Below are 24,538 nucleotides of genomic sequence, written 5' to 3' on the forward strand. Positions count from 1 at the left end.
AATAACACGAGTAGGAACAAACTAGTAGGTGATGTGAAATCCCTTGGTAGGTGGTCACCTATTAGGATGGAGAAGACCAGACCTCAGTTTATCAGTGTGTGTCACTGTAGTTTATCATCTCTGTAGCTATAAATCATAAAATCAGGGTTCAAATTAAATTAGGTCCGGTAATGGTCTCAATATTGACTGCAGAGTAAATCTGGAGTGTATCCAAGGGTCCCTCCTGCAAATTAGTAAACCAGCCCTGAACTTGCAATAGCCAGCAGGGTCCTTGTAAACCAGAGGACCTGGACAGCACTCGCAGTATCACCAGTGGGCAGGGACGTCGGGAAGTGTCGATGCTAATACAACATTCACCAAGGCCCAAGAGTCAAATCCTAAACTGGTCCTGAATCCAGCCTTCCCAGCGTCTGGGAGGGCTCCATTTTTGGATCCTCTTCCAGGGTTTGTTCAGCAAAAGAGCTGTCTCTGGAGTGGGGATCACCCCCACACAAGCAGGACTGCTAAGAGCCGCTTTTACCTGCAGAGCCTGAAACACAACCTACAGCGGGTGAACAAATGCTCATGTTAAAGGGACTCTGGGTAAGAAGATAAGGAACAGGTCCTCCAGATCCACAGGAGATGCAACTATTTAACTGTTCTGAAATTACTCTATTTCCTTCTCCCTGTTCTACTTTGTGCTGTGCTGCTTTTTTCAAAGGCAACGGTTAAATTCCTTGACACTGACTCAGAAAGGAAGGCTCCTTTCAGCTGCAGTCCACAACGGCATCCTTGCAGCACCTATTACTTTCCCCAGTAAATGGATTCATTCATTATTAGTACAAGGCTTTATTTTTAAAAGGCTTGCATGCCACCTCCTAGGGTAAAAAAGTATGGAGGAGAACTGTCACGGTGGGTGGCATGAACACAGTAACTTGAGCACCCACAATAATGTAAAATGGAAGACAGCTACATACCACAGCTGCCTGAGGAGAGGGGACAGATTTGCTAATCCCCAGTTAGAAAAGTGCGTTCAGGAATAAAGGACTAAGTAAGCCATAAATAAAAATAAATAAATAAAAATGGCCAAGAACACTCTACTCAATAGGACTAACTCCACTACAACTATATGCATCTAATAGGCTACCAGAGTATTGTATAAGAAGTGTGTAGTCACCTGAAATTAGCAGCTTAGTGCAGTTATAAGGATCTATTGTTTAGGGCAGAACTGCAGCCATAATTCATAAGGTGTACTCTGGTTCTATGCTTGCTTGCTTTTTCTCCATTTTTTGGTGAAGAACATGAGGTAGGGGAATAGGGAGGAAGTCACACGAGAACTGGCGGTGCCAGTATGTAATTCCAGATGGGATATGGCCAGGTCACCAGAATTTGTGCATTATAAAGAAGTTACAGAGAAAGGGGAAGTATTACAGACATGTGTTCGAGACTCAAAGCTCATTTCCACACTTGAGTCACCTTTCTGTCCTTCTCTCCTGTTGTGAAATATTTAGAATATACTGCAAATATTTAAAGAAAAAAGCCCATGCAAACAGTTCAAAACCTGTACTTTTAAATTAACCAGTACAACAAAGCCAGGAGGGCAAAGGTCTGGTAGTGAAAAAACCAAGGATCTGGCGTTAGACCTGTGACCATCCTAGAAAGTGATTTTTAGGAATACAAAACAGAAGCTGTACTTTAGACTGACATAGCCGTTGCCTGCGTGATCCTGCCTGCTTTGTTTAACCGAAAGGAATGGGATTGTGGCAAGTTCAGACAGATCACCAGCTTTGGTGCACTGGCCTGCATATTTATATGAATCAAACTGAAGGGCTGCGGTTTGGAGACCAGTAATATGCATCTTCATCTATATTGCATGATCCAGACTCCAGAAACTTCCCGTTTTTATAACCACCCTCCACGTTTTAAGCTTCCACTTAAAACAGGCTTCAGCACAAGTTCTTAAGTTTTCTTTTCTGCTTGCAGTAGTGCAATATTCAAGCACAGGTATCTTGTAGGAAAGATAAGAGACCATTCTTGAGAGAGAGAAACGGGAAAAGTTCAGGAATGAGACTGCAAAATAGCCTTTTTTTTTTTCCCCCGAGATGCTGGCTCTCGACCTTATATACCTAGATTTCAGATAGAGTATCACTGAATGAGTGCAGAGCAAGACCATTTATATTAAAAGGCTTTTACACATGTATCATGTATGTCACTATGGGGTTTTAATGCCACAGTTTAAAAATAATATTTTTTTTTAATTTATTATTTAAAACCTATTGGATTGATTTGTAATACAGATTTTCTTGGATAATCAAAGCTGATGGTGTTTGGGGCACATATTTTGATATTCAATATAAATATCAGACATACTCCCCTCATCAATCTTAACTGCACATTTATCTATTTTAATGCAATCAGCTCCTATCTTTTGCTTTAGAGCTTTAATACTGCCTACTTAAAAAAATGGGTAACAAATTAGTCTAACGAGAATCACCAACTAACAAAAAGACAAATCCCCAGTTACAGCCTGCCAATAGATTTGCCACTGAACTGTGCGCTCAGCAAACAGAATAAGCCAGAGGTGAGAGCGGTTTGGGGCATCTGCCCTCCCAGCATCCCTGCTCCTCGTGAAGCGGATGCCATTTCTGGAGTTTTTAAGAAACAGGGCCCTCTAGGGGAAAGTGGGCAAGAACTCACTGGGAAATGTTAACGCTCTACCAGTATTTCTCCCTGCTTTCACCGTTCCTGCAAGGTGCAATGGAATTTTTTTTATTTTTTTCCTGCCTCTCAGCAAGAAAATTCCTCCCCAAAACTATGGCAGGTGGTCTTTCTATGGACTTTCTCGATTTCAAGTTACTTGATCCACTCACAGGCTTTCCACTTTATTGTGTTTAAATATAGTTCTTCAACTGCGCTTATTTTAAACTTTGGAATTTACAAGTCTGCTTTGTTAATTTGTAATTCGCTCAGTTCCCAAACTGCTGAGCACTGAAGGAATAAGCAGATCTTGTCTTTTTCTGTTTCTCTCATACCTCCTTAATGAGGGCAATTTCTTAGAGCACAAACCAAAGTTCGGGTGCTCTGGGGTAGGCAGGCTGTGGAGGTGACACCCCACCAGAAAGCCGTCCCAGCATCAAGTAAAAGGAGACAGGAGGAAGCACCGACTTGGTTCCACTCAGCTTTTGTCTTCTGAAACTATCAATGGGAAGAAGCTCCCCTGAGTGCTCTGCTGCTTGTGCAGATCAGGCCTTCTGGACAAAGATGTCATCATTATTTTCAGGCTATTCTGCATTCACCACGGATGTCTACGAAGTTCACCTCTGTAGGTGACTGTACCTACTTTGAACTCGAGCATTTAACAGCAGGGAACGTTTGTTTACCTACTCTATAAATTATCAGCAAGCTGTGCCTCTGTGGAATTAGCAAAGACTTAGAAGTAGAGAAATTACAAGGGATTTGTTACTGTGTGCATGCACAAGGTTTGCTTTTGCCTTTTTATCCTAAATAAAAGGTGGAGTTATGGGCTGGCAAACTTCTCTGCCCTTCACAGCGAGGCAGGGCCTCTGACTCCACATGTGATCATAAAGCACTCATGGCACCGTGAGCATTATCAGGTAGGGGCAATGGAATTTAAAGACAAATTAGGCAAAAATATTAAGATTTATACCCACAAACCGACTACTGCTCTGAAGACTAAAGTTTATGTGAACACAAATCCCATATGTTCTCACCAGCTCTAGCTTTGTCTGTTTTTTTGTAATCCTTCCCAGCTCTTCCTTTCAATGATCTATTGGGATACGGAGTTTGAGTAGCCAGTCTGGCACTGTGGAAAAAACTGCCTGGAAGCACGGGCAAAATTCTAAGCTTCTAGCACCGCTGTAGCCAGAGAATAAATACGTATGTCTCCTGGCTGCTTCCATCACCTGCCTAACGTCAGCAAGTTGGCAAATGGTTGTATGTCATCTCATTTCAGGTCTGTCCAAGTATAAAATTGGATGGGGGGTTAAACTGAAAATGCTGAAGAATCCCGCTCTATACACACTGTCTCCTTTTTCTTGCATCTCAGCATGTATGTGTACAGCTCTCAAACTCTCCTTAAGAAATTAATTTTAGAGATGTGTTCAATGGGATTAAAAAAAAAAAAATCTTACCTCTTCAGCAGTTTTCATTCATGACCTGGTAGACATAATACAAATTCACAGCTACTACTTAAATTATCGAGTCAACTGGAAAAAAAAACCCCAAACAACCCCAACATTGCCAGTAGCACAGCTCTGGTATCAAGACAGATGCTGAATTTCGAATCAAAGCCTGACCTTTCAGGTTTGTCAAACTGTTCTGCAGAGATGCTTTCTAAAAATGTTACTTAAAAAAGAAAAAAAAAGCGGCTTAAAAGGTGATAATGTAGCCATACTAAAACGAAAGGATCTAGGGAATGGTTAAAACCAAAAAACAACAACAAGAAATCTATGCAAGAACTGTGCGCTGGTAAAATGGACGCCATCAAGCCTGAAAACATGTTTTCAGGCAGCAGCTGCAGAAGCTCCAATATTAACCCATAGAGTACCTGGCCATGGTAGGCTGCTGGAATAGAGTATTTCTGTATGTTTGGCATTACAGAAGCAAGAAAGTAAGCTTTAGAATAACATTAACCCTATCATTATCTACTATACCATTTTCCATCAGAGACCGAGAAGCTAGTGTTTGTTCCACTGATTTCATACAGGGTAAAATGAACCTGTATTTGATCCAAATAGTTGAACCTGTTTTGTTCCCCTCCACCCAACAAAACAGTAACATTGAATACCAGAGCTCTGCTCACCACTCTCACAGGTGCTCGCTGCCACCAAGGGACGGGGCAGGCGAGAGGCTGCTGTAGTAAACACCTGTATGAACTAACGTAAAACTGAAATCAGTGGTTTGCAACAGAATTTACTCTGTGACAACAGTTTTCACTTTGGAAACATCATTGACTTCTCAGATTTCAGGGAAGGAGAGGCATTTTCAAATTCCAGGACAGTCTTAATTTCTAATTCTTTATCTATTAAACTTGGTGTTACTTGAATCACAGATGATGTATATTGGCCAGATGAACGCAGAGATTTTTGTGTCACAGCTTGTTCCGAAGAACATTTGACACAGGATTTGGAGACTCCTGGCTACTTAATGAGCACCTGAGTTTTTGGGGTTGGTTGGTTGTTTTTTAAAATACAGTTTATTATAAATAAGATGTTTCAATGAATCCAGATCAGGGTTCTCCAGATTAATTGGTGATCTCCCCTGAAACTATGAAGCCTTCAACTGAGATAATCTTAAAATCCAGATGTGTTAATCTGGTGAGTTTTCTGTTCAGAGAGGGTGTGCACCTTCACATCAGGGTAACTTACTTGACTCAGATATTGCTCTTGCCAAGATGCCAGAATCTGGGAAGTACAGCCTATAAAGGAAATGCTATTGTGTGTTAGACAAGAGACTTTCAATTATGGAAGATATTTAACACCACCAATGACATCAGATAATTTGGATATATGGCTGTGTTCCGTGCAGCAGGTATAAAGGCCTGGTTTGTTGATGTGCAATACCTTACCGTGACACTGCAGCTAGGTTGCCCAGGCTGGATTGACTCATGAAAATGAGCTGTTTTCTATGAGATTCAAACGAGAAAAGATTTTCCAGATCTCACAATACACTTTCACTGATATAGCCTATTTTATTCCATTTCAGCCTTGTGACTATAAAGCTGCTGAAAAACAAAAGGTGCTACAAAACAAATGTTTGATCTTATCCTAACTGAGGCTGAGATATATTTTGTACCTTGGGAGACCCACTATGGCTTTACTCAAACTTCCCTTATGCAGGTTACACGGCAAGTATTGTATCCATCCTGCGCACAGTGACAGGAGCCTGCGGCTGCAGACCGAGGTGTTTTTGATCCACTTCACTAAACAATCTGCTGCAAAGCTGTAGCTGGATATATATGAAAAAAAAAAACCTTCTAGTGGATTTTTTTTTTTTTTTTTTTTTTTTAATTCAATCATAGCTAAAAGAGGCTGGACAGAGCAGGGCTTTTTTTTGGCTTTGTTTTTTTTTTAATTAAAGTAAGAAAAAAGGCTCAAAGAAGTACTGGAGCATCCAGTCATTGTTTATTTAACACACTTGACAAATGTTTCTAGAAAAAACTCAAAAATGTAACACCTGTTCAGGCTTCGCACCTTTTTTCTATCCTGACAAACTGAAGGTAGAAAGGCTGGCAGGACCTCTGCTAACAAGGTCAGCTGGGGAGCCGAGAAGGGGATCTTCTCCTTCTGTTACTGCTCCTCATTGCTTCAAACACTGTTCAGGCTAGCATCTAGGCTTTGGCAAGAGATTTGTGCTAGATTTTGATCCAAATGATCATTTTGGGGATGGGAGCCTGGCCATCTCCATGAGAGGAATGTAGGAGCACTCACATGGAATTTTCCCCACTGCTTCACGCTTGGCACTGCTCCTTGGGAGTCGGAGTGACTGCATAAACCGCTGCGCTTCAGCCAGGCTCTTCTCAGTAAAGCCCAGTGAAAGAACACGAGGCAATGGGCACAAATTCAAACACAGGAAATTTCATCCTAACATAAGAAAACACTTTTTTACTGTGAGGGTGATTGACCACTGGGACTGACTGCCCAAAGAGGTTGTGGAGATCGTAAAAATCTCAGTCCTGGGGAACCGGCTCTAGCTCACCGGCTTTGACAGGTTTCGACTACGTGACCTCCAGCAGCCTCTTCCAGCCTCAGCTACTCCATGAGTCTGTAATACAACGATGCTTTTTACATAATGATTATTCCACAATTTCCCAACTTTCACTAAATACCACTTGCCAACAGCCCTACAGTTTCATGTAGGCTGAATGTCTTGCTCAAGGACACGTGGTTTAGCAGAGCTGGAAACATACGTAAGAAACCCTGATCCTCAGCCTTTTGCCGAACAAGCAAAAACCAGAAGTGCTTCACCTTTCCCATTTCACCCAGAGCACTCTTACTTGGGGAAGATGAGCCATGCAAGGCTGCTTTCAGAACCTCCATCCTGTACGGGCACATTTCAACCTCCTGCAGGGCAACCCAACATCATCACCTCCCCGAGGTGCCGTGTTTGGCCTTTTAATTGAACAGTGAGGAGGAAGGAATGGGGAGAAATTTTGCACAGCTAGCAGTAAAATTTGTTAAGTCAGCAAAAGCAATACTTACAGGAGATCATAGAACATGATTTAAAACAGTCTTCGGATGTTACATTTTTATTATATAGCTTATAATTGCCATTATAATGATGGAGGCACAGTCTTAGAAGAATAGGAGGTGTGAGACTACATGTTGCTAGATGTAAAGAAATGTAACAGCACTAAATTAACATTCCAGAACAGCATTCGTTTCTCCATTCTTCATACCAAAATTGAATAAAAAAAAATCTCAAGTTTAAACCATTTCATTGGAAGTTCTAAACAAAACAATAAACATAGTTTTTAATAAATAAAAATGCTTGCTTGCTTCCGTTGTGTTTTGTCAGCTTCACATTCTTTTTCGTATAAAGTTTCAAGTGTCTAGTCTTGTAAAAGTTTATTGGTAAGATTCAAAGAGCAATTTTTAAAGCCTCGAGCATATGTACTTTGTTTTTTAAATAAAGGACAGGTTTTATAAATAGCTAGTTACAGTATACAATAAAATAGACAAGATAAACTAGTAATAACAATTTCATTTGTAACTGTGTGTTTCCAAGTGATATTTTAAATTTCTGAATCCAAACTGTCTCCAACAGGAGTAACATATTTACATATAAAAACATTTACATTTGGGAAAACATTTAGCTCCCACATTATTTCACTTGTACTGTACATTGAAACTGAAAAAATATTTTGGTTCTTCAACATAAAGCACCTTATATAATATTTATCACAAGATAAACATTCTGTAAATCAGTATCACACCTTTGGGGGGGTGTTGGACAGACAACCTATTTTCAAAGATCTGGACTCTGTATTTTTTAATCAATTGCACGTTACTCAAACATACTGTGTACTAAATTGAAGTTCAAAAGACAAGTCCAGACAGACTTTCCTAAAGAGGGAAACTAGATTAAAAGGGACTTCCTGGGTCAGTAAGTCCTGACTGCTGCTTTTGCTGGCATCACTTCATACAAGCCTCTTTCAGAAAGACGAGAGCAATTTGGTTTCCACCCATACTAGCTCTAGCAGAAGCCGTCTCAGAACCTGACAGCTGTTATAGTTAAAGCTTCATCCCAGTTCAAGCCTAGATTTACCACAACCACCTGACACCCCTTCATTCTTGGGCTAACGCTGATCTTTAGCTCAGTCATTTCCTCTCTCTCAAGTTTGATCCTCCACCTGTACTCAAAAGCTGCTATCCCATTCCCTCCCAGCCAGCATTTTACTGTTCCTTATTCCCCAATAATCATCTCTGCACCTCATTAATTATCCTGGTTTTCAAAAGTAGCCTTATTTGTGTGTAACTGGATCAAATGCCAGGTTTCACAGAAAATGGAAAAGCCTAGAAAAACATCTGTATCGGGAAAAAGTTGGTGATAAAGCCAGCGTTCCACTGTAGACATTAAACCTATGCACAAACTGGACAACAAAAGGTCAAAGCCAAAGCGCCCTAAAAATATATTCGGAAATAATTTAAACAAATTCTTCATGCTGTTTTATCTACCAACCAGGAATTTAACCCTAAATTACTACTCTATTTCCTGCAGTAAGAGCATGATGTCTGTCATTTACATGATATATATATACCAACACCAACACTTGCAGTAGTGAAACTCCCATCTGAAAGCACACTAGGATCTGCTTTGTGTCTTCACAATTAAGACCACCCATCAGCACAGTCCAGACAAAAATATGTAGAATACTTCCCTTTCAGCTGCAGAATCTTGCCAAGAGCACCACCAAGAATAAGTGTGGATAAACAAGAAAACTGAAATCTTTGGAAACAGTTTGCATGGTTATAAAGCACTAAAAAACCATCATAACATGATCAAACAGTTTTTTTTTTATCTGCTTTGTAAAAAACAGTTTTGTTGCTGAAAACTGAGAACAACATCTTACAGAATGGCTTTGCAGTAATGTATCTCAGCATTTCTTTAACACTACAATATATACATATAGCTATAATCTAATTTAAAAAAAACAAACCAATCTATACTCATGTAGAGATACTAAGAACCAAAATCCTGGAACAGAAATATTTTGTTTCTTAAACTAGCGGCAGCAACAGATTATGTTGTTCTCCTCACTGCAATATAACAAGTACACTGTTACTAACAACATATTCACAGCACAACTCTTCTGTTTTCATACACTGGTATTTTTCTGGTAGTTCTCAGATAAAATGCAAAAGCTATTTACTTATGACTTTTTATATACACAATCTATGCACTGACATTAGACTTCAAGTTAAAAAATTGAACATTATAGACATCTCTTCACCGTACTCCAAACTGAATATTTCTCCTCTATAAGCACAAATTGGAATTACATGTTTACACCACAGACTGTATTTCATAATGTAATTCAACATTATCAAACCTAGTAACTGCTTCAGATAGCCATCTCAGCAGAGGATTTAAAGAACAAGGTTTATTAAGTGACAAACAGGTAGCTAGCTACTGGGTGATGAACACCTTTATTTCTCATTGAGAATATTTTTAATATTAATGATTTCATGATCAAAACCTGTACTTTGGTATTTCACTTCAGTAACAAATGAAGACTGTCTTAATTCACAAAGCCTGGACCATTCCTGGTGTATAGACACTTAACTTATCTTCACAAGCAACTGATGTTAGCGCAGTATCTGACACATAATAAATTCTTTGATGTTGTTAGATACCTGTAAAGACTGAACTGTAAAGATTTTAAAGGCATTCTGAGTGACACCAGTCCAAACTATTCTGGTTCATTTACAGAGTGCTAGCAGATATTGGCAGTGAGCACTAACTACACTGCTGCCTTCTTAAAAGCTATACATTTTGGCTAATGCCACATCACATTCATATCGTATTGAGATGTTGCAGGATTTTTTGGCTCCGGAGAGGTTGGGAATGAGCAAACCTCCCAACCCATTCAACCTTCAAGTAGACAATCTTAGTAGGAGTGTACTGGGGCATGAATGTATAGAGTTAAATGTGGGTATGATGTTAGAAAGCAAACCCAAAACCTCTTGGTTACTTCTACCTCACAGGAGGCCAGATCACAAATGGTGAGATGATTTGAAACTAGGAGTGTGAAAAGCTGGAACCAGAAGATGGTTGTAAAAAGAAAAGGCATTTGAGAGGAACCATTTCTGGTAGAAGACAGGCTATGGAAACAAGAGGGGTCCTGGAAGTTTTGAAGTAAGGCACATTTATCTGCAAACACAGAACCTTCAGTATTTTGCAGATGCAGTAATTTATAGTTTTTTAACACAGTACTAAACTTGACCATGCATAAAATAGCCTGTTATAAGGCTAGGAAATAAGTTTGTGGTTCCTTAGTTTCCTTAATTGTATTTTGACATTTTGCCCCAAATATCCTATACTGCAAGCTTCATGGAATGGTAACATGGCCCTGTTTGCAAGCACTAACAGCCCATGCACCATTGTTTTTGGTAAGTCTAGTTTGGAAAAAAAAAAAAAAAAAGAAAAAAGACCCTGGAAAGTCACTGCAAAAACTAGCTTTCTACATTAAAGAAGAAATACATCTGAAAAGACCCTCAGAAATGATCAGTACATGCACAGACTTCTAGACAGCTGTTTTGGTTGTTTCTTCATCTTGCTTCAGTTTTGGGTTTTGGGGTTTTTTTTTTTTTTTTGCTTAGCAGGGGTGGGAGGGAAGGGGCAAGCCCTTCATAATGCTGTGTCATCATCTTCTCCAAAATCTCCAACCAAAAGTGAATGCTTATCTGGTTCGTTAAGAACTATGCTGTTCACTGAACGCTTGTCTGAAAAGAGAGAATTTATAGAAGCTCTACTGTAATTGATGATCTGATCCATTAAGCTCAGTTTAGGAGAGCCTGTCCCAGTCTCATCAATTCCAATGTGGACACTGATTTGCGATGGGCTCTTGTGCCTCATTTGGCCACGGGCCCGAAACTCGAGTTTCTCAGCGCTTGGTTTCTGGTACCTAAAGCAGGAAAAAAACCAAAAGATGACAATACATCTCAGGTTGAAGTACAGTACACTAAAATACGGAAAAAACCTAGACTACATGCTATGATCATGCACGAGACGTTTATAATTTGATCTATTATACAGCGATGAAAGTTTCTGATTTTGCAAGGCTACTTTACAACCAGAAGCTAATTCAGTGCTTTTTTGGCCAGGACACAGAACAGGTAAAGCTGACATGCATCACTCAGTATTTAACTCTATGGTGGTGCTGAGCATCCGCAAAACATAGCGGCAAAGCGTATCTACTGAGAGTGGACCACTGTAGCTATTACTTACCAACTCTTTACCCTCCTTCTGAAACCTTGGGTGTTAACTAAATCGCAAAAGATACCATTCCCACCACAGTGCTACACCACTCCTAACTGCAGAGCAGGGAACAGTAACGCAATGATAAATGCAGCAGCTTGGTCTACTTACTGCAACAATCCTCAGTGCCAGTGTGGTGTTTACAGCTGCATTGTCTCAGAACCAGCCTGTCCTGACAGGATTCCTCACAAATACACAAAGGCCACTAAGGAATTTTCCATTCTGAACACAATTCTGATTTGTACATTTCTCTTCACATTAGAAATGACATTTTTAAACACTACTGTCTGAAGCGCTTTGGACCAACTGACTCTTCTCATGCAATAACAAAACCAACTACTGCTAGACACAGACCTGCCTGAACCATTCTTCAAGAAGCTTTGAAATCTGTCGTAGTGCCACCTTATTTTCTGCCACTTAAAGTGAAAGACCTGAGCTTCAAATCCAAGTTACAAACCACAAAATTGTTCATACTCACATCTTTAACAGCAAAGAAGAAAGCACAACAGAAACAGAGGAGGCAGCCATTGCTGCAGATCCCATCCAGGGCTGCAAAACCAAACCAATGGGCAGGAAGACACCTAGAAAAATAAAATAGCAGTAAGTTCAGAGCAGGAACACAGTGTTATTCATATATTAACACACACAATTTCACAAGGACTGTCTAATTTTACTTGTACTTCAGTATGTTAATAAATAGGATTTTTGTTTAGTGTTAAATGACAAACATTTGATAAATAAATATTTGTGTTCTATCTCAGCTAGAACCTACAGGTGAATACAGCTGGACGCGTCACTTATGCAGTCTGAAATTCAGAGGTAGGCATGTCTTGCTCGCCTTGCAGTAAACTGCTTGTTCACAGGATCGGGCTCATTCAGTAAACCTTTTATCTTATAAGTTATTTTGATGTGCCGAGGATATCCATAATAGCCATAATGTGGGAGAAGGACAGCTCACAAATATACCACTGCAACATCCCCAGGCAGAGAACTCCGCACTTGCCAACAGTCAGAAATAAAGAAAATGGATACCCTTCCACACAATAGTAAATCACTGCAATCTTCTACTCACTAAGCACAATCTTATTGCTGCGGGGAAACACTCACATACCAGCAGCTATGGGAACTCCAATGAGATTATAAATTAGAGCAAAGACAAAGTTGATCCGGATCCTTTTCACAGTTTTCCTCGATAAATCTATACTTGCTACCACATCCATCAAGTCATCCTGCAAGTTAATATGTTTATTGGAGAAGTCAAAGAGAAGAAAAAGCATATATGTAGTGTCAAGTGTCATCATACTCCTATTTTAAAGCTAACTACCATACACTGGATGTAACAGACCATATATAGTAAGTATCCTGTAGGCTGCTCTAGTTTGTCTGCATAGAGCCCATACAATCAGTGCCAATCTTATTCCAGATGTCATTGTAATGCAAATAATGTATACAGCACCACTCAGTACAGCTCTAAACACTGACCACAACTTCTGTCAAGGTGTTGTTGATACGTAGGAAGAAGTCACTATAACCTTGGAGGTACTGTGGTATGTTACCGAAATATAATTTATGTTTGCCAAAGGTCAGGTCACTTTTTCCTCCTTTGTCCAGTCTCAAACTTTAATTACTCCCAAATTGTAGTACCCAGAAAATGGGGAAGTTTCCTTCCTAGGATAACTACTGCTGCACTAAACAAACATGATGAAGACAATCTCTTCTCTGCTCCAGTTCTCCTGGCTTATGAAGGTTGTACACCTCATTCAAGAGATCCTGGGCCTTCTAACCCCTCTTATCATCTCATTTTAATGAAGCACTCTTATTCCTTACCCTAATTAGAACCACATCAGCTGCCTCAATGGCTACATCAGTACCCGTGCCGATAGCAATTCCCACATTGGCCATAGCAAGAGCTGGGGAGTCATTGATACCATCTCCAACCATAGCCACCCGCTTTCCTTCGTCTTGTAACTGTTTCACTTTGGCTACTTTGTGGGAGGGAAGAACCTCTGCGAACACTTTCGTGATGCCAACCTGAAGGAAGAGAAAGTACAAAACTGTCTTGCGGCTTTTCTACTAGCTATCAAAGCTTCTGCCTTTAATAATGTGACTAGGAAGGCTGAAACCCATGTTACCACTCATGAGCTAAAGACCAAACCCATCTGATATGAGAACAGCTCTGGATTCAAAGCTAATGCTCTTCCATTCAAAAAGGCTTCTTTCATTCCCCCTTATTCTGAATTTGTTTACATTACCGTTTTTCACAACAGACCAGTTCTATGCCAGCCACAAGCAGTACCAATGTGACACAACATGCTTCCTGTAAGTGGGCTGTAGCAAGCTTCAAACCTAAACACAGGTAGAACAGCTTACCTGAGAGGCAATAGATCTTGCTGTTTTGCTGTTGTCACCAGTCATTAGGACAACTTCTAATCCCATACTCTTCAAAGTGTAGACTGCCAGCTCAGCTTCTGGTTTCACAGTATCAGCAATAGCTATCAAGCCACAAAGCACTCCTAAAAGAACAGAAAGAATGAATGTGTTTGTAATAAAGAACTTCATTGCTTTAGGAGAAAAACATACTTTTTTCCCCAGTAAGACCAATTCCAGAAACAGTAATATCGACAGTAAAAAGTAGAGTGAGAACAGGTATCAGGGCAGCAATGTTTAAGGCAATACAGAGCATGGATTGTCCAACAATCAAAAAAGTCCTTTTTTCTCCTTTGATTCCCCTTTGCTGTCTTTGAAGTCTTTGCATTATTTCTAACTCTCCTGTCAACCAGAAAGGCAGGAAGAGGTCTCTCATATGAAAGTGTTATAAAAATAGCTAATGATCTCTTTTCATCCTATTATTCTACTTCAGGTATAACTGCTATGACATTACTACTTGTTACTTTCTATTTTAAACAGTGACAAATCAACCTCTGAATAAAAAAAAAAAAAAGCCAGCACCAAACTTACCATCAACAGCTGCTAGAACTGCTGTGCGACCTCTCCGCTCATGTTCCGTCATGACTTTATCAACTTCATTTTTAACAAGGAGGCCATTTCTATTCATCCATTCCCGGTTCCCAATGAGAACAGAGTATTTTTGAGAAGTCAGAGTAGCTGAAGGAAGAAAATACAATCCTACCATCATATGGATAACCAGGAAGCTTCCCTCCAGCTAATCCTACCCAGGTTCTTCCAGTATGCACTGAAATATCAATACAGAGAACCCAAAGAGAAAGAAAGTCTCTCTCAATACTTTCTGCTGTACCAATCTTTTCTCATGTTCTTGACATGATAAACACTAACATTTCTTCAGTAATGGGTAGTTACCACACCAGTGGACCAAGAATCACAGGTCAAAGGACAGTAAAGGACCAAGTCCCTTTCTCAGTGCTTGTAATATCTACCTATCTTATATATATATATATGTAACAGCCCAATATAGTTGAAAGATCTAACAAGGAGCTGTTCTTGATTGAAAACCAGTCAGTTGTGCAAATATACGTAACTTTGGGTAGCAAATGGTAACTTGGGATGAAGCAAAGTAAAACCAGAAAGAGCTGAAAAGACGATTCCTATATGATTTTCCAGCCCCATATTCAACATATAACTTCAAATTGTATTTAATCAATACAGTGATTGGTGAGTGATGGGTGAGCATGAAATAAACTAATGACCAGCTATTTCACATGTGCCTTGATGCAAGCCCTGTTCTCCAGTGCAGAAAAAAGTGACCTTGTTCTTAAGGATCCTAAAGACACAAAAGTAAAAATTATCCATTTTATCCTATAAACCAGACTTAGCTTACTTGGTAGTTCAGCATCAATAATCAAAGCAGGCTGCACTGATTCGTCTCTATTTTCCTCAATTTTCACAAGTGTCACATTTTTAATATTGTTTTCTTCAACCATTTCATTTTTCCTGTAGAGTAATCCTTCAATGTTGGTGACTTTACAACTAATGCCGCAGCCTGGAACTACCTGAAAATCTGTACACGTCCCAAGGGTTTCTGATTCCAGTTCCTAAAGACAAAGGACGCAAACTGAGAAAATTCTTAAATACATAAAAGCATGCCACATTTAGAAACCCCACAAAATAAAGTGCAGTCAAACTATCTCTAACAGGAACAGAGAAATACTCAGTCAATCATCAAAATATAAGTTTGAGTATCCAGTGCATCTAACATGGTATTAAATGATTTATGTGGCTCTACAATTTTCAGCCTTCCCTATTGAATACATCAATTACCTTTTAAGTAACACCAGACTATTCATACATATTAAGCACCGTGAAAGAGGTTCTTCCACAACACAACTACTCTTTTCCTGTATAAATAACTTACCTTTTTGCAGTATTTTGTTATTGCTACTCCAAGAGGATGCTCGCTATTACTCTCTGCCGTCCCCACAATCGCCAGCATTTTATTATGTGGTAGCTGGTTACTCTCCACTAGAAACTTCACCTGCATCACTTCTGGAGTCCCATGAGTAATAGTACCTGTTTTGTCAAATACAACCACCTTTACCTGCAGCAAAACAGGAAGACTTTATTCCATGAACAAAGCTTTAGTGTACAGCTTCCTCAGAAAACCACCCAATTTAACCAAACTTCCTAACACATACAATCATACTTCACTTATTAACATGTACTGATGTAAATGTAATGACCTGCTCAGGCGGCAGTTGGCAAAACGCCACCGATATCAGCCTTTAAAGTTCTTGTAACAATAACCCACATATCTTACCTTATGTGCCATCTCTAATGGCTCTCCTCCTTTGATCAGTATGCCGTTCTGAGCTCCTACTCCAGTACCAACCATCACAGCTGTCGGGGTGGCTAATCCCAGAGAACAGGGGCATGCAATGCACAAGACTGTGATAGAGGCTTGGAAAGCAAAGCGGATTATCACTTCGGCTGCAGAAATGCTCTTATTGTAACCCTAGTGACAGAAGTTTATTTTAGTAATAGAAGACATTGAACAACAGAAACAAAAAATCTGCCAATGTATAAGCTGAAGTATTAATAAGTAAAGCACGGGCAAATTATGCAAAAGCTAAGATTAATGACTGAATTAATGACTAATTAACTAATGACTAAGTTCTGTTCTATACTGCATGTACCCGTGATCTGTTTTATTTATAGGACATTTTTCTAAATAAGGTACTGCATGCTACAACTTTTTTACACTGTAATGTAATAAAAGATACTCTATCAACAATATATACAATAACAAAGAAAGAGGATATGAAGATTGCTTTCCTGGAAACTAATAAATTCTAATCAGAAAGAGTCATGAACCAAGAAACCTGTGACTTAAGCAACCCTAAGGTACAAGTTAGGATCCTGATCCTCCTCTATCATCTGTAATGAAGACGGATTCCACTGATTTCACAGATGAACTTCCACAGAGCAGATGCAGAATTGGAGCTTGTGACACAAGGGACTTCCTCCCCCCCCAAGAAGGAATGGAAATTGGGAGATTTAGATGTTCAGTATTTACTTTTTTTATTAACTTTTTTTTTTTTAATACTAACTTTCAGGAGTTGATTAATTACTGCAGATTCTCTTTAAGTATAAATGTAGGAGTGATACAATGTAAAAAATATATAACATGAAAAACATAACAACAACAACAACAATAATATAATATCTGTAGTCAGCAACTGCCTGCAAGGATAATTCAGAAAGGGAACCACTGCAGTCTACTAGACTTGTAGGCTAACTATTTTTTAAATATTTCAGATGGTGTTTAAGAAGACTTACCAGAAAGTATTTTTCTACTATTTCAAAATCCACAAATCCAATTATAATCCAGGCAAAAAGGGTAACCACAGAGACAGCCACAATAGAAGGAACGAAGTAGCCACTAAGTTTGTCTGCAAATTGCTGGATGGGAGCCTAGGAGAGAGAAACACGTCAGCTCCAGCAACATTATGCTTACTCTCTTCTACGCCTTCAGACATAAGATATAATCACAGCTTCTGTCTGCAGCACATTTGGCATTCTACACTTTATAATTACATATTTACTTAATAAGACAATGAGACTTGGAACAGTAGGCCATATCAAAGTCCTTATTCAGCAAGATACTTCATTATGCAACTGCAATTCAAATCTAAACAATCTTATCCACTCTTCAGAAGACTTGGTATGCTGATGCCTAAACGATAAGACAAAACCCAAGTGCTTAATTTCATAATACTCCACCTTTGAGGTCTGGGCCTCCTCCACGAGTTTAACAATTTGGGAAAGAGTTGTATCGGCTCCAACATGGGTTGCTGAAATCAGTAGTGATCCATTCTGATTAATGGAACCTGCAATAACTGTATTGCCAGGTTTTTTAGTCACAGGCATCGCTTCACCTAAGGAAAGGTCAAAAACAGAAACTACGGTGTATTTTCCAGCAATACTGTTAATAGCTACCAACTCCTAACGTGCAATTAGGAGACTGAGAAGAACATCAGCCTCAACTTCCCTTCTTCAGATGTGTTTAAAGTAAAACATTTTCACACCTGCAAAAAGCAAATGCTTACCTGTGATAAGAGATTCATCTACCATAGAGTGTCCTTCAATAACATGACCATCCACTGGGAATTTGCCTCCTGGGATCACTTTGACAATGTCACCTCGTTGAACCAGTTCGACATCAACTTGCTCTTCACTAAAATGATGTATAGTGTTTTTAGTAAGAGACTGTTAACTGAAGTTACCCAAGCAAAAGGAGTTATCACTATACACAAAGCATAATCCCATTGGTTGACATTGTTAACATATACAAGAATTATCAGAAGAAAGGCCATTTTAATGTGCACTATGATTATTTTATCATAATTTTATTTACTTTCTATTGAGAAAATCCACTAATTTTCTTATCACAGCAAAAATTAGCAAGATTCCAATAAAACAGATCAGAGCGGTGTTAATTTTTCTGCATTTTAACTTTTACGTCTGGCAAATCTGCCAGCAAATCTGATGTTATTTGCTTCATAGTTCTACAGAATGGTAACATTTGTCTGTGAATTAAGCATATTAACAACGAAAAAGGAACAACAGAAAAAGCAAATGACAAAGCAAGATACCTTAAAAGAACGTTATCAGGGCCCAAGGTAACAATAGTAGCTTCAGTAGCTTGTAATGAAATTAGTCTTGCCAGTGCTTCTGATGTTTTACCCTAGAATAATAATTTTCATATTTTTCTGACTATGGTATTGAAAAAATTGCTGGGTAAATGACAACTGCATATGTTGCAATTTACCCTATTAAGAAAATACTTTCTGCAAACAGACTTATATTAAGTCATTTCATATTTTTACTAGTTCAGTTACCTAAGATGATTTTACAACAAAGGTTAAAAGAATCTAACAAAGCTTTTTTTTTTTTTTTTTAAAAAAAACCACAACATTCTGATATGATTCTTAGTGTCTTGCAGCTTGTAGGCATCATGGGCTTTTATGTTCCTTACCTTTGCAACATGCTCTAGCCACCGGCCCAAAGAGATGAACACAAACAGCATAGGAGGTGTGTCAAAGAAAGTTACAGGGTTCACTTTTGCTTTCTCAGCCATTGCAACTAGAAGAATAACAAACGAGTAGACGAATGCAATGGAGGTTGCCAAAACAATGAGCACGTCCATATTTGCAGTTTTGTGCTTCAGTGCTTTGTATGCCTGTATATAGAAGTGCCAGCCTCCAAACATCTGTAATAAAAAAAAGCATCAGTTGTATTTTATACACACATTTGTAATGCACAGCAGCAGCATTTCCATAAAAGCGGGACACACCCATTTTATTTGTGTTTTTAGCCTTTTCCATCTCCTCCTGAACAAAATCCCAGTTCTAGCTGAAGGCTATGATCTCCACCACAGTACTCTCAGCTCTTCTCGCTTCCACGCCGTTCCACCAGCTCCCCCCAGCTCCCCCCACAGCACAGCTGGGCGGCCTCAGATGCTGCCTGACTGCAGAGCACCTCTGCCCTCAGTGGCCTGCCCGTAACAGTCCCTAGCACCACTTATTTTGGCAACAGCAGAAGCACGTAACAACCTCAAAAGCATTCTGAATCAGCATAATTACAGTCACCTTTTCAAATTTAGTTTCTTCATTGGCTTCCATTTTGAGTGTTTAAGACCAACAAACTACGAGTTGTCATATTTCCACTTACCTGTACAGGGACACAGAGTAAAAACGACAGAAAATTCATAACAGACAATCCTGGTAGGAGCTGGTATTCCAGGACCATAGAGGAGTGAAGGGCCTCCATTTCCTCAATGCTCATGTTGTGATGTGCGCGAGCATCTGCAAGCTGACTGTCCATAACCATCATGTAAATCATCAGCCCCATGACAGGAATACAGAAAACAAGACTCACGACAAAAGACCTTTTCCACCTCAGATTCAAAAAAAGAAAAAAAAAAAAAGAAAAAAATTTGTTTTGCAGTCAAGTGCTGGATAACATTTTAGCTAGCAAGTCTGCACAGTCACAAAAAAAAATTTCACAACTTTACTGTTGATTAAAAAAAGAAAAATCAAAGATGTTTATAGAATCTAAATATGTTCAGGAATACTTACTGCCTTATTTCCTGTTTGTGATCTAGATGACTAGCAGATCTATCTTTTTTGACTAACGAAGGAGTGAAACCCAAATCCTAAGGAAAACAGCATAATAATAAAGAAAAGAACAGTAGAATTTTAAAGATATTTTGTGTTCATATAAAGTTATTGCCAGATTATTGATGGTGCCAGCCTTACATTTGATTTACTTTATTAACATTTCTGATGCAATTGTTACTATTTTTTAGTTACCTTGCAAAGACAGAAATGCAATCTGATGTTGAAATCAACCTTTCTAGAACATTAAAATGCTATTCTAAAATGTGGCTTTCCAAAACGGTTATTCCTGAAGCACAGAAGGAGGGAAATTGAGGGAGAAAGAAATGAAACTTTTTTCACCTCTGTCCTGTTACAGTACTCATGGATTTGCCTTGCTCTTCTGCAAACCTATAGCTGGTATCTTCAACTCTACCACAACCTGGCTTTCCTAGTACTTCTGTCCAAAAACTTAGGAAAAGTCATAATAAAGCATTGTTTTTGAGTCAGAACATGCATATTATCTGCAGAAACCTGCACTAAGAAGATAGCAGATGGAAAAAAAGACACAGTTTTTTTCTTTAATAGTCTTCCCTTCTGTTTCTGGGGTATGTAACTCCTCAAAGAACACTGGGTATTTTATGAGACTTGGTGCCCTCATGAAACTTACCTTTATCACTTGTATAACATCTCGAGGACCTATAATTTCAGGATCGTATTTAATGTGTGCTTTGTTGGTTGCAAGAGCTACTGAGCAGTATAAAACACCATTAGTCTTCATGAGCGTGGATTCTATTTTGTGTACACAAGAAGCACATGTCATTCCTCTCACCTGTAAAACAAAGGTTTCTTCCTGTTATCAGAGCCACAGGTTACTCAGTAAATGCATCTTAAAAAGTAGGAAAAGTGCTTATGACTGTCCTGAATTACTTATTGCATATTTCTGGGGTTTGAAGCAGTGAGATGGAGCCCTCTAGTTAAGGATGAGAGCACTATAGAGGAAGCATAGCATAAAGGCAAGGTTATTAACCTCTGCTAAAGCTCTGCTGGCTCTTCACGCTCAGAGCTGGGGTACAATGAGCCAGACGCAGCTACAAAAAAAAAAAAAAAAAAAAAAAAAAAAAGAGTACATTCCTGCAATAGGCAGAGTACTCAAAAAAACACAGAAATACTTCTCCAACTTCAGTGTAGTAGTAGTGAACCAGCACAGTTTGCAGGACAAGATATAGTTTGTGATACATACCTGATGTGCTCTTACACTTTATTTTTTGTAAATTAAGCTCTATTATATGATTAAATTTTAGGAAGTGGATGCTTACATAAGCACATCCAATAGATAAAAATAATAAAGACAGGGGTGGTTGGTTTTAATTACTAGCTTACAACAAGTTCCAGAATTCCATCTCCTTCACCACAGTTTTCCATCACGGTAGCTCCAAATCCCAGTTCCCGTATGAGCTCTGCAATAGCTGAAGGGTGTATGACAGCAGGATTATACCTCACTTCTGCCTTTCCTGCCATGAGGGCAACAAGTATTGAATGTATTCCTACAAAACAAAATGCGCGAATGGCAGATCATGTTTAAGAAAAACACTGCATTTAGGGTAACACGATGGCACAATAGCAATTTCTTGAAATTGAGAAAGCTACCACATTGTAAGTACATATAAAGGAAAACATCATCGTTTTTGGAAGATACATCAACAATGCTACAAAAGCACCTGAGTGTAGGTGTGAGAGTAAAGTATTAAAAACACCAACTCATGTGGAATAACAGTCTAATTACAAACATTCAATCATGTGAAAAGATGATCTATTTTTATCTAAAAGTTCTTCTAAAATACAGTTCTGCATATCTGTTTGATCTGCATTTACCATTTCTAAAAGCTTTTTTTTCAAGAGAGAATATATATGAGAAAGGGTAGATCTAACAATGTGCAATCCTACTGTACACTAAGTGAAAAGGATTTAGGTTCATCCATTTTGCAGGATGAAAAAAATTAAATTCCAGGTAAACTTGGAAGACATCCATCTTCATTACAATAATTAAACAGTCTAATTAATGAGTCTTCATTACATCATAGTCATGCAACTATTTGTCCCTGCAAATATAATCATCACACTGACAGAAGATAGACTTAGTTGTCCTGACTCACAGAGCTAAAATTAACTTATGTCTCTTTAATCCATATTACTACTGTCCCTCTCTAATAGCTCCCTTCCTAATACAAGCACACATGCTTCTGCCTTGAAGTTGCAGATCTGGGCACGTCCCTCCAGTTTTAGTTTCAAAAGGATCCCCATTTGATCCCTATACTCTCTTTGGAGCACTCCAACTCCTGCTTTTGTGAAGGCAGTCTCTAGCCAGCATGCCCGCAAAGCAGCAAGAACAACATTGTTTTCATCCTATGAACTGGCAGTGAGCAGGCTATGTTCTCATCCATGAAACACTCCAGCAATGATACTTCTCTTGACAATCCACCCATTAAAAATGCTGTACAAAAGCTAGATGGATTCTCTAAGAGAAACGCTTAGAAATATAAGAGATTACACTGACATATATCTTACCATCTTCTCTTCTCAAGTTTCTCTCAATGTTGGCTACACATGAAGCACATGTCATTCCTGTGACTTGGACGTAGCACTTTGAGATAGTCTTTGTCTCTTGTCTAGCAAGGTGGGCTGGTGACACTTTGGAAGGAGGCTCGGTTTTGTGAGATTCCAGCTGCACTTCCACTGAGGGCTGAGCTATTCCCACAGGTAGTTCTGCCTTTGCTGAAAAAGAGATTGCAATCCATAACATTATGAACAGCCACTGCAATGAGGCATAAGCTGGTATTACACTGGCCATAAATACGTTACAGTAAATTTAGACCAAAAAATGGTAATTGTACAAGCCTTGTCAATCAGATTCATCCGTCTGTCTGTCAATTAAGAGTAAGCAAAAGAAAACAAGACAAAGGGTTGGGCCACTGATTAACTTACTGTTTTGTTACTATTTTTCCTTTTGCCTTTCCTCATTGTATTTGTCTGTTCTGCTGCACATCCTTCGTCCTCTTCTGTAGGTTGTAAGCCAAGCCTCTGCGTTGCAACCTTACTTTTATGCACAATTTTATTGACTTTACCTGGGGCACAAAGCTCAATTTGTAGGCAAGTGCATGTTTCGTAAGCAAAGCCAGTGTTTTTGACCTTAGAGAAGGGTTCTCAAACTACAGACAACTGCTTCTTACAGCAGTTCAGGGGATGCAATGTTTATGCAGGAGCAGTATGAAAGGAATGAAATGGGAGCACCTGACCACTTCTTCAGTGACTGCCATAAAATAGCTCACGTACTGTATTTCTCTAAATTTAATCTTACTGAATCAAGAAATGGAGCTTCCCTGTCCGCTCAGGACGCCTCTCAATATTCGCCTGTATTCTCACCATATGCCTTCTACTATCTAGCCATCTGCTCCCACCATGCAAATACTTTTAGTGTACCAGTCATCACAGTAGGCATCTGTACTGGTTTTGGCTGGGAGAGGGTTAATTTTCTTCACAGTAGCTTGCATGGTGCTATCTTTTGGATCTGTGACCAGTGTTGGAAACACGCCGATGTTTTAGTTATTGCTGAGCAGTACTTACACAGCACCAACAGCCTTTTCTGTTTCTCATGCTGCCCCAGCAGCGAGGAGGCTGGGGGGGGCACAAGACGTTTGGAGGGGACACAGCCAGGACAGCTGACCCCAACAGACCAAAGGGATATTCCAGACCATAGGATGTCATGCTCAGCAACAGAAGCTGGGGGAAGGAGGAGGAAAGGGGGATGTTCGAAGTGATGGCGTTTGTCTTCCCAAGTAGCTGTTACGCATTATGAAACCCTGCTTTCCTGCAGATGGCTAAACATCTGTCTGTCGATGTGAAGTAATGAATTAATTCCTCGCTTTGCTTGCATGTGCAACTTTTGCTTTACCTATTAAACTATCTTCATCTCAATCCACAGGTTTTCGCTCTTTTGCCCTTCTCTTCCCCATCCCACCGTGGTGGAATGAATGAGTGGCCGGGTGGTGCTTAGCTGCCTACCAGGGTTATCTCACAACAGCATCATTTTAACTTCCTCAGTGACGTCCACACTCTTCAGATTCTTGCCACTCCTCAGTCACGCCTAAGCCTGGTTAAATATCCCTTCACTAGTTACTCCACAGGAGCCAAGTCTTTGATAATTCAGTATTAAAGAAACTTCAGTGCAGCAATCCGCAATATTCTTCACAGCTAGCAAAGCTCCAATTCCATATTCATGCCATGAATATTATACAATAGCAAAGTGGAGCACCATTTGAACATCAGTGTTTATCTGACATATTTATATTTCCAGATACCTCAATCATTTTTAATTAATCTGATATATTAAAGGAAGTGCACGTATATTTAATTATCTTGTTGACAGTGAAGATATAAAGTTTCTCTTGGCAAGCATGAAGCATATGTCAACTGCAAAGTTTCATCTTGTG

The 24,538-nt window shown here is 39.2% G+C and overlaps 1 protein-coding gene across 8 annotated transcripts in view; it reads right to left on the reverse strand.

Moving 5' to 3' along the window:
• Positions 1-7,230: 7,230 nt before the first annotated feature.
• Positions 7,231-24,538, reverse strand: part of ATP7A (ATPase copper transporting alpha) — a 31,191-nt gene continuing 13,883 nt past the window's right edge. For all 8 annotated transcript variants that reach the window (XM_029996979.2, XM_029996973.2, XM_029996977.2 and 5 more), the window contains 19 exons: positions 22,617-22,823; positions 21,432-21,595; positions 20,719-20,880; positions 20,031-20,107; positions 19,624-19,849; positions 18,929-19,162; positions 18,546-18,637; positions 18,000-18,127; positions 17,674-17,828; positions 17,230-17,364; positions 16,211-16,405; positions 15,809-15,991; positions 15,275-15,488; positions 14,437-14,583; positions 13,849-13,991; positions 13,306-13,509; positions 12,590-12,707; positions 11,957-12,059; positions 7,231-11,125 (listed from right to left, as the gene is read on the reverse strand). In XM_029996979.2, coding sequence (XP_029852839.1) covers positions 10,849-11,125; positions 11,957-12,059; positions 12,590-12,707; positions 13,306-13,509; positions 13,849-13,991; positions 14,437-14,583; positions 15,275-15,488; positions 15,809-15,991; positions 16,211-16,405; positions 17,230-17,364; positions 17,674-17,828; positions 18,000-18,127; positions 18,546-18,637; positions 18,929-19,162; positions 19,624-19,849; positions 20,031-20,107; positions 20,719-20,880; positions 21,432-21,595; positions 22,617-22,823 — 3,164 coding nt within the window. In that variant the 3' untranslated portion in view covers positions 7,231-10,848. The remainder of the gene's footprint in view (positions 11,126-11,956; positions 12,060-12,589; positions 12,708-13,305; positions 13,510-13,848; positions 13,992-14,436; positions 14,584-15,274; positions 15,489-15,808; positions 15,992-16,210; positions 16,406-17,229; positions 17,365-17,673; positions 17,829-17,999; positions 18,128-18,545; positions 18,638-18,928; positions 19,163-19,623; positions 19,850-20,030; positions 20,108-20,718; positions 20,881-21,431; positions 21,596-22,616; positions 22,824-24,538) is intronic.

The sequence above is a fragment of the Aquila chrysaetos genome, chromosome 21 (genome assembly GCF_900496995.4).
Source record: "Aquila chrysaetos chrysaetos chromosome 21, bAquChr1.4, whole genome shotgun sequence".
NCBI lineage: Eukaryota > Metazoa > Chordata > Aves > Accipitriformes > Accipitridae > Aquila > Aquila chrysaetos.